Here is a 9,800-nt window from a genome sequence, read left to right as displayed (position 1 = left end):
AGCAAAAATGCGCCTCTAAGACCCCGGACTGGACCACGTGGCATTTTCATTCATTCGTTCAGTGCACATTTTATGAGTGCCTAGGATGTGCCAAGCCCTGCGGTGAACAAGGCAGGCCTGGCCCCTACTCTGAGAGAACTCACTGTTCTTGTGCAGCCCGGGAGAGGCCAGCACGCTCTTAATTTTGTCTCTTGATTCATGAAGAGGGGGAGGGAGAGCAACCGGTTGTCCTTGGCTAGAGGAAACCAAAGACTCTGGGAACTGCCTCACTGAGCAGTGGAAGGAACCCAGGCTTTACTATTTTATTCCATAAATATTTGCGGGGTGCCAGGCGGGGCAGAGGCTTCCCTCTCGAAACCTCGGACTACTGAGGTGGAGACGAACACCGAGCGGGCCACCGGACAACCATGAAGTCCAGGATGGAGATGCGGCCCCAACTGGGAGAGATGGGAAGTCTTTCTGGAGGAAGAGACTCTGCGCTGAACACCAAGTTATTGGCAAGACAAAAGCGCAGGGATGAGATGGGGGGATTCCAGAACTTGGCAGATTCTGAGAACTAAAACGAACTTGGGCCGAACAGGAGCATTTGGGATGATGGCAGGCTCACTCACTGTTTGCTCTCCGAGGTTGGAAAATTAGTTCGTCTCTTTGAGTTTCAGTCTACCCATCTGGAAAATGGGTATGACGCGGCCAGCGTCACCAGATAGTTGGGGCGGCCCAAGGGAATGACCTGTGGATGGCTTCTGGCACAACAGGCACTCAGTATCTATAAGATCCTCATTTGGCTTAGGTCTGCGAGCCAGAGAGGCGCGGGTCCCCGTGGGCGGCGGGGGAAGGGTTCGGGCCTGCGCACCCCTGGCCGCGGTTTGCAGAATATCTTTATTAACGAGCACTTCAAGGTAAGCCGCGATGGAAACCAGATGTGGGATCGCGCAGTCGGCGGCAGAGCAAGGAGCAGAGATACCAAGGGAGAGGGGTGGGGGTGAGGATTAGCTAAGATGAGGTTGGGGGTAGAAGCACGACCCCCCCCCCAGATATTTTTTCTTAGGGAGACCTTTTAGGTGCAGAAGATTGACTTCTGACCCACATTCCCGGGTTCAGGGCGCTCAGGCCCTCTCTCATTTTACTCTGCCCCTTCACCTTTCACCCCACTCCCAGCCTCCCTTGAGATACGTCCTCTATCCACGGATTTTTCCCTGCAGTTTATCGAGGGCTGCTCTTACTGGTCTCCTTCAAACTGAGTCATTCCGCAGTCAGAGATCCGTTTCCTCTGTTCTGTGCGTTTTCGCTGTCAGCAACACCATCCCAGATCTGCCGAGGGACTAACCTCAGCCTGGGTTTCAAGGCAGGCGCTGCTACTTCCCGGCTGTGTGACCTCAGCCAGGTGACCGCACCTCTCTGAGCCTCGGTTTGCTCATTGGAAAATTTGGGGACCCCGATTTCCACCACTCACGGTTGTTGTGAGGTGCAGCTGATGATTAGCCATGTGGAAAGGACTCGACGCGCTGTAAACGCTCTTTTCCCTGGGGCGCACACCACCCATCAAATCCAAGCCATTCGGTTTACAGTCGGGGACAGAGAGGCCAGAGATTAGAGACTGCCTCACCCCCACCCGAGCAGTGAGCAGGTGACAGCGTGACGAGGCGCGGCCAGCTGGTCTCCCAACTCTACATTCTCAGGTGTGCCAGGCAGAAAATCCCCTCGGCCGGGCGGAGACCAACCTGAGGCACACGCGGCTCCTTCCCAGGAGGGGAGAGGTGGGGGGAGGGGGCCGCGTTCTAAAGCTTCGGAAACGGTCCCAGCCTGGGGGTTCTCCAATGTCTTGAGTGAACACGGGGCCCTCCTCATCCCTACCCAGTGCCCTTACAGGAAAGGGAAATAGTTAACGAGACGTGAAAGTGGCCGTGCACAGGATGACTGCTGCGTGTGTGTGTGTTAATTTCATGGAGGAACCGAGAATAGGGAAAAGGGGTTGGAAACAGAGGAAAAGGCACCAGTGGGAAGACTCGCAGCTGCACCGCCAAATTCGCACACAAGAGTACGAACGACTTGCCTGCACCCGGACGCTAGCGGCCCATCAGACTCCGAATGTCGAAACCTGTTCGGTTTTTGGTTTTGTTTTTTTATATTTTTTTTAATCTGTCACTAAAGTTTTGCATACCCCCCTCCCCTAGGCCAAAGCTTGGACCCACCAATTCTCAGCTTAGGCTCGGGAGCCCGGGGAGTCCAGACACCTCCCTGGCCCCGCCTTGAATCGAAAAGGCCTTTGGGCGGCTCTTGGTAGAATCCCCTCCGAGCGGCGAGCGAGTTAGTAGCATCTCCTTAAGGGGGGGGGAGGGGTTAGTGGTGGAAGGAGAGCAGGGAGAGGGGAGAAGAGGGAGAGGAGGGGGAAAAAAAGTCAAGAAAAAAAAATTCACTCTATTTTTCCGCTTCAAAATCTTAAGAGGGTTTGGGAGATCTGGTCAACTTTCCGAAACATCTGAATCTTTTTACAGTCCTCGGTTCTTTTCCTGGGCCAGCTGTGGGGAGGGAGAAGGGAGAGAGAGGAGGGGGTGAGAGCAGAGAGAGAGAGAGAGAGAGAGAGAGAGAGAGAGAGAGAGAGAGAGAGAGAGAGAGAGAGGCGTGTAGCGGAGGAGGGGGGAGAGGGAGCAGGCCGGCGCGGAGCGCACAGCCACCGCCTCCTTGCCTCTCCAAACTCCCAGCCAAGGCGCGCGGTGGCGTCCTCGCGCTCTCGCTCGCGCCCCCGCCCGTCGCCCGCCCAAGCCAGGCATGAATGCTGAGACTTGCGTCTCTTACTGCGAGTCGCCGGCTGCTGCCATGGACGCCTACTACAGCCCGGTGTCGCAGAGCCGGGAGGGCTCGTCGCCTTTTAGGGCATACCCCGGCGGTGATAAGTTCAGCACAACTTTCCTGTCGGCTGCCGCCAAAGGGCAGGGATTCGGGGACGCCAAGAGCCGCGCCCGCTACGGCGCGGGGCAGCAGGACCTGGCGGCACCCCTGGAGAGTGGCGCCGGAGCGCGGGGCTCCTTTAACAAGTTCCAGCCCCAGTCGCCGGCACCGCAGCCGCCGCCGCCGCAGCCGCAGCCGCCGCCGCAGCCACCCGCGCAGCAACCGCATCTCTACTTGCAGCGAGGCGCCTGCAAGACGCCCCCGGACGGCAGCCTCAAACTCCAGGAAGGCGGCGGCGGCCACAGCGCGGCCTTGCAGGTCCCCTGCTACGGTGAGTGCACGTGCGAATCCCTCGGGCTGGGGTCCCCAGGACCCAGGGCTTCGGCACCTTCAAAACCCGTTCGGCTTGCGGGAGGCAGGAGTTGGCGGGCTGGGAGGCGCGGGGCCGAGCTGCGTGTGACTTTGGGTAGGAAAATGGGGATCGACCGCTCCGAGGAGACCAAGGGATAGCGGAGCGTCGGCTATTAAACTCAACCTGGAGTCTGTTTCTCCCCTCTTCGCCGTTCCCCCAAACCACTTGCTTTGCGCTGCCCCCCGGGCCGACTTTGAAGCGGATGCTTCGCACCGGCTCAAGGCGTGCGGCGGGAAACAGTCGCAGCGCAGCGCTCGGGTGCTAGGCTCCGGGGCTGCCGAGGCCTCGCTCCTCGCCGGCTAGGGGGCTCCTCGGGCGGCGCCGCAGGTGAGAGCGTCGCAGGTGCGGAGCCCGGCCGGGAGCCTGGAGCGCAGTCGGCGGAGCGCGCCCGGGATGCCGTGGAACCGGGGCGCCATACGCGTGCGGGTCCGGAGACGCCTGAGGCCGCGGAAGACCTGAGTCGAGGTGGTTCGCGGCGGGCAGGCGGGCCGACCAGAGTTCCCGAGCGTTTCTCCTTCGGCGATCCGCAGAGGCGGCGGCCTCGGAACAATGGTTTAGGACCGACCGGCTGGAACAGAATTCCAGGCGGCACAGTGCTGGGCAAGAGGGAAGGCTCTGGGTCCTGATTTGGGCCCACGGGGAACCTGAGGCCTAAATGACCTCCAAGCCCCCTTGAAGGCGGCCTCAGGACGCAGGCCTGGGCCCCGAAGCGCCGCGACCGTAGTGGAGGAGAGAGCCTCTCAAGGGTGGCCTGAGGCCAGAGCAGCTGAGGAGCCTGGGCCTTCTCTCCCACAGAATCGGCACTGGTGAGCCCCAAGCTGGCAGGGAGAGAAACTGAGAAGGGAGGGAAAAACGCCTGGGCTAGGAGCCCTGGGTACACACTCTCCCCCTGTGGCCTTGGCCTTCAGGCAGGGCCCCGGAAATGAGCTGGTTCTGACAGGACAACGGCTTTGGCTGCACTGATCCAGGCCCGATGGAGAGACACCAGGCCTGGGGACAGAGGTGGGCCATGGTGGAGGCTTTGGCGACTGGGATAACCTTAGGAAGCAACGCATGGGAAACGCTTCCTTACACTCAGCCTCTATCTGGCTCCCCACAGGCTCAGAATTAGTCCACTAAGTGGTCGTTGACACGCACACTCACACATACACTTGGACTCTACACATACACACACAACCACTTCCTCACGAGCAGCACGTTCACACACACACCAAGTACGCTCATGTGGCTTCGCACAGAGCCACACGCTCTCAAATCCGCAGGACAGACTGAGCAGATGTAGAGATCCGGTGGCTTTCCCCACCTCCTCCACCTTTCCTCTCCACCTTCCTGTTGGAATGAGATCAGGCACTCGGATCACAGACACTCACAGCTCCACACAGGTGCTCCTTCCACACTCAGGTGGAGAGGGGCTCTCGCCCTGTCCACATGCACCAGCCTGCCAGCCCCGGGGATCAGGCTCCCTCCTCCTGGCCTCACCCAGGCCCCTCCTGGTCCCTGTCCTTTGGGAATGTTAGGTGTGAGCAAGTCGCGGACTGAGGGACCCGTGGAGGTTCGCTGTGCGGAGCCAGGGGACTCGCATGTTTTCTTTCCCACCGCACTGATTTTTCATGTGTTCGAGAAATTCACCAGTGAGGCTTCTGAGGAGGCTGAGTTAATTAGGCAAGGAGAGATCCTGAGCTGCTTTCAGCCTCTCATTTGGAAATGTCTTCGGGTTCAGAGGGAAAAGGGAAAGAGCTAGACCCCTCTGAGCACTGCCTCTGAGCCCTGCTGGGCCCCCACTGCCAGCCTGCATAATGTATCCTCTGCAGGCAGTAGCCACTGGGGCAGCCCACACTGTGACCTGAGAGTAAGAAATCCCTCTAAAGCCCTGTTTCCTCATCTGCATCACGAGGAGATAACAGTAAGGCCTCATGGGGTAGTAAATGTTCCCCCACAGAGCAAGAGTCTAGCCTCCCCGCTCCACGTTTCTACTGTCGGCCTCTGTGCCGTTGGAACCCGTAAGCACCCAATTGTGAGGACAGGACAGGCCCCCAACCTTGCGCTAGGCAAAGCCAAAAGCTACAGGTTGAGACAAAAGGCAGCTGCAAACACCAACAGGACCACACTTCCCTGATGCCCGAGATGGAGGCCCTGCTCAGGGCAAAGCCACAAACAACAAACAGCTCTGCTTGTTCTTTCCCTTCTCTTAGCAGCTGCTGTTTCTCTGGCCAAGAGGAGATTTCTGGCTCCTGTAGGAAAAAAGTTAGGCACATTAGGTCCAAGAGGAGGAAACCGAGGCATCAAGAGGTGAGGTTCTGATCTCTGTAGAGGCAGCTGGCAGGAGGGCCCCTGGAGCGGGCTCTCTAGATGGCCAGCAAGCAGGGAGACTGAAACACACATTGACATGGTTCTCTCCCACACTTGTGAGAGCATGTACTCCAGAGCGGGGGAAATGGGTCTAAGGCAAAAACCCCGGATGTCCCCAGCAGCTTGGGGAAAAGGCAGAGGCAGACACGGCTTTGGTGCTAGACTTGCAGCGGCTGATCTCGGCCCCCACCCAAGGGAGCTTTGACCTGGCAACCTCCTTCCCAGCTCTGTTGGTCCCCCCGGGCAGGAAGCCAGTTCCTCCGTCTGGGCGACTGCACCGAGCGGAGGAGAGGGTCCGAGGTCTCCTTTGGGACGTCAGCCCAGGGAGCCAGTCCTTGGGTCCAAGCGCTCCTTGGAAAGGTGCGGGTTTGGGGGCTGTGCTGGGGCCACGGCGAGAAAGCCTGGGGCAGGACAGCCGCCTCAGGTCTCCAGTGGCGGGGCTTCTCGGAGATGGGGAAAGAGGAGGTGAGAAGCCTTCCACGGCTGCAGACGTTCCCTAACTGCGACTCCGTTTCCCCATCAGTACTAAAAGGGCGACGAACCGTGTGACTCCACGGTCCCCCCTGGGTGCAGAGACATTCGCGCTTTGACTAAAGAGCCCCACTGTGTCCTCGCGTGTTGCAATCCCGACCCCGTCAGGCTCCGGGTTCACACGCGGCCCTCCGAAGTCCCTGCCCGCTGGCCCATCCTAGGCCGCATGGGCCCCAGGAGACACGCCAGGCTGGAGACCGATGTTTCTCAGCCGGGCGAAGAGCCTCCTCGCCGCGGGAGTAAGGACCCCGGCACCTCGCTCCCAACGCGGACGACTCTCCAAGCCGCCGCTTGCGCGGCCCGCCAGGCCTTGGCCTTGCGCCCCGGAACGCTACCGAGAACGGCCCTGCTACCTCCTTCTCTTTCGCTTTCGATTCGGTGCACGCAGGTTTTCGTTGCTAGCCCACCGCTACCTTCCCATCCAGCCGTCCGCGAAGGCAGCGCTCTTAGCGCAGAGGTCTTGGGAGACGAGGGCAGGGCCGGAGACCCCTGGGGCACCGCCGAGGGGCTGGTCTTGATTTGGCGAATTAGACGCAGAGTTTGAATGCTAGAGATATTTATTTTCTCCCACCAGCACAATCCACACACCACAAAATGTGTAAACTCCTCCTGGGTCATATTCGACTTTACTCAAAGAACCGGGGTGTGTTTTGTGTAAGAGAGACACCCCCCCAGAAAAAGACAGCGAGAAACCGAGGCTTGCCCATTAGCCGTAAGAGCCCGTGGGTGATTGTGGGATGATGGAGGGAAAACTCAAGCCTGGGAGCTGTGACGTCGACCCCCGGTCAATTTTGGGGGTGGGGGAGGAGAGGAAGAAAGATGCTTTTTATTTTTTACTTTGTTCATTTCTATAAGCTCCAGTCTGCTCTAACAGTCCAGGCTAAACACAATCTTAAATAGAAAAACAGAAGGCCTGGATTAAAGGTCTAGTATTATTTTAAATCAGTCGATGCGCACGAAGTTTTCTTTATTATAATTTATATACAGTGAAGTACACAGTTAAGTGGAAAGTTTGAAAAATTGTTATGTACGTGTTCGCTGTATAACGACCACTTGGATCAAGACGCAGACCATTTACGTACTGTATCTGTAAACGAAAACTTTGGGTGGGGGGATTTTTTTTTAAGTTGTTGTAAGGAAATTTCAGAAGAGACTTCAGGGAAGCCAGAGAGCCTGCCCTCCCCCCCGCCCCCCCCCCCCCGCGCGCCCCCTGTTCGCGATAGCGGCGTTTCTTCAGTGGGCTGACCTTGTACTCCCGGATCTGCGCGGTCCCTACTCTTCGAGGGAACTAGGGGCTGCGCCGGGAACCTTGCTGCGCAAGGCTCTCATGAAGTCGCCGAAGCCCCGAGTTTTGCCCGCTGCAAAGAGGGGCCACAACAGGAAAACAAGTTAAATGTACCGTACATAAATTTTTGCCGTAGTCCCCGAGAACCTTCGTTTCAGAAAGCAGCTGGGCGCTCTTTTCCGTGGGCATACCTTTTCACCTTGGCCTCAGCTCCTTTCTCTCTTCCCGCAAGTCTGCCCTCGGCTTTGTTTTGGTGGCAAACTGAAATATGAAATGGAAATGTAAGGGCCTTTGCATGTTGGTGTGAAAGGAGGCTGGAGTCCCGGGGTCTGTGTGGGGTTCGGGCTTCTCCGCCGACCCCTGGACCAGGGTGCCCGGAGCAGCAGGCAGGGAAAGAATGTGAAAACTGTCGGGCGCCCGCCCCGCGAGGCTCCGAGGGCCTGGGATGGAGAATGGGGAGGCTGAGCTGGAGTGGGTGTGCCTTTCACTGCAAGGAGAGGGGAGTTGGGGGCCGGATGCGAGAGCACGCTTGGCTGGAGAGAACTCTCAGCACCCGCAGCCTCAGCTCCCCCCGCCCTCAGGAAACCGAAGGACCTAGGCACAGGCACTGTTTCGGGTGAGGCGGTGAGCTCGAGGCTCTGCATCGGGACCTCGCCTGCCAGGTGCCACCTGGCCACGTGCTCCCGCAGCTACGGGGCTTGCCAGGCGTTGCTGAGGTGACAAGGCAGGTCATCAGATTCGAAAACCAAGACAGGGGGGACTCAGCTATGGGCGGATAATCACCCAGCAAGTTTAGAGTGAAAGACACCACCCCACCCTCGCCCTTTGCTCCGGAGCTGTGGGTGCCAAAGGCCAGCCTTCTGTTCAGACTGGACAGTGAGAAGAGGCCCTTTTTTCAAAACAGGGCTTTTCTGGAGAAAGAGGCGGCACTTCTGTGCGGCCACCAAGGCCTCCCAGCTGTAGGCTGGTGCTTCTGAGATCAGAGTTACTGGTGGCCCCCAGGGACCTTCCATCCAGAGGTGCAGCCCTGTGCCATCTTCCCTAGTCTACACATGTGCAGATGGGCGGCAACACCCCCAACTCCATTCAAGATGCTCCTTCTTCACCCAGTACAGGGGTGCGGGGTAGCCCGGGGCGGCTAATGCCATGCTGCCTGGAAGCTGGTCTCCCTACAAAGGCTGAGCTCAGTGGCGCGACAGAAGCCTCCAGTGTGTCCAGGGAGGTGTCGCGGGAGCTCCCAACGCACCGACCTGAGCATCCGCCCATCTCCAGTGCATTCTGCCACTGACCCTGTTCTCTACCCCATCCCACCCCAGACCAGCAGCACCAAGGAAGGGAGGGAGCGGTGGAAGGGGAGTTGAGGCTCAGTAGAGAGGAAAAGAGATACGCAAAGAGGATGCTCAGAGCAGCAAAAGGCTGGGGAAGGGGTGGCGATTCTGAGCAGCGGGCAGTTTCGGGCAGCTAGAAGGGACAATGCGCGTGAGGAGAGGAGGGTTACTGGGAGATACCGGCGGGTAGATGGGGCGCTGAAAGGGGTGCCACTGCCTGCCAAGTACCTGTCTTTCCCGAGGACCACGCCGCGTGTACTGAGGACCACAGGGTCGGGGCTGCTGGGTGCGGGCGACACTGCGCTTTGGAGAAAGAGAGGGAGCCGGCGTGCGTTTCATCGGATTCTTAAAGCAGATTGTCTCAGAGCGGATTCTCCTTCCAAACTGGGGGTCCCGAAGCCTGGGCGTCAGCCCCAAGCACCTCGCAGATGGACTGCTAGGGACCCAGGTCGGGGCAGAGCAGCAGGTTCTCTGAGCTCTCCAAGGGCCATGGCGGAGAAGATTGAGAGGCTGTGAGGGTCTGGGCCGGGTGCGAAGGTCCAGCTTGGCACCCGTTGAGGCAGGGCACACATTCTGGGTTGAGATGGCAGCGGGTCTCCACCACGGTGTTCTCTACTCCCTGCACGGCCTTGGGAAAATCCCTCCCCTTTCCCTTTCCCTTTTAGGTCCGAATTTTAGTTCTGTGAAATGCAGGAGTCTGGACGATTTCCAAAGGCCCTCTGTGCTGGGGTTACTGTGCTGGTAACCACAGCTGGGGTTACTGTGCTGGTACCAGTTTGGACCCCCCTCACCCTGTTTCCCTGCCCTCGTCACCCTTACATACATTTTTTTTTTTTTTTTTGTACAGGAGAAATCGGGGTTGAGTGTGCCGGGAAAGGCTTTCCTGGAAGTGGAAACATGTCCTGAGGGTTTCCTGGGGTGTGCTAAGGGGCGCAGGCGCCAAGTAGGCAGCAGTTCCAGGTCAGGTGGGCAGGCGGTCCTAGAGCATCGGAAGTTGAATGCAGGC

General features: G+C 58.6%; 1 protein-coding gene across 1 annotated transcript in view; it reads left to right on the top strand.

Moving 5' to 3' along the window:
* The first annotated feature begins 2,769 nt into the window (after positions 1 to 2,769).
* ALX4 (ALX homeobox 4) overlaps positions 2,770 to 9,800 on the top strand; it is a 44,033-nt gene continuing 37,002 nt past the window's right edge. Inside the window, exon 1 of the mRNA XM_019948526.3 lies at positions 2,770 to 3,220. Coding sequence (XP_019804085.1) covers positions 2,770 to 3,220 — 451 coding nt within the window. The remainder of the gene's footprint in view (positions 3,221 to 9,800) is intronic.

The sequence above is a fragment of the Tursiops truncatus genome, chromosome 8, assembly GCF_011762595.2.
Source record: "Tursiops truncatus isolate mTurTru1 chromosome 8, mTurTru1.mat.Y, whole genome shotgun sequence".
Taxonomy (NCBI): Eukaryota; Metazoa; Chordata; class Mammalia; order Artiodactyla; family Delphinidae; genus Tursiops; species Tursiops truncatus.
The sequence above is the reverse complement of the archived record's forward strand: the minus strand, read 5'-3'. Positions and strand labels throughout refer to the sequence as shown.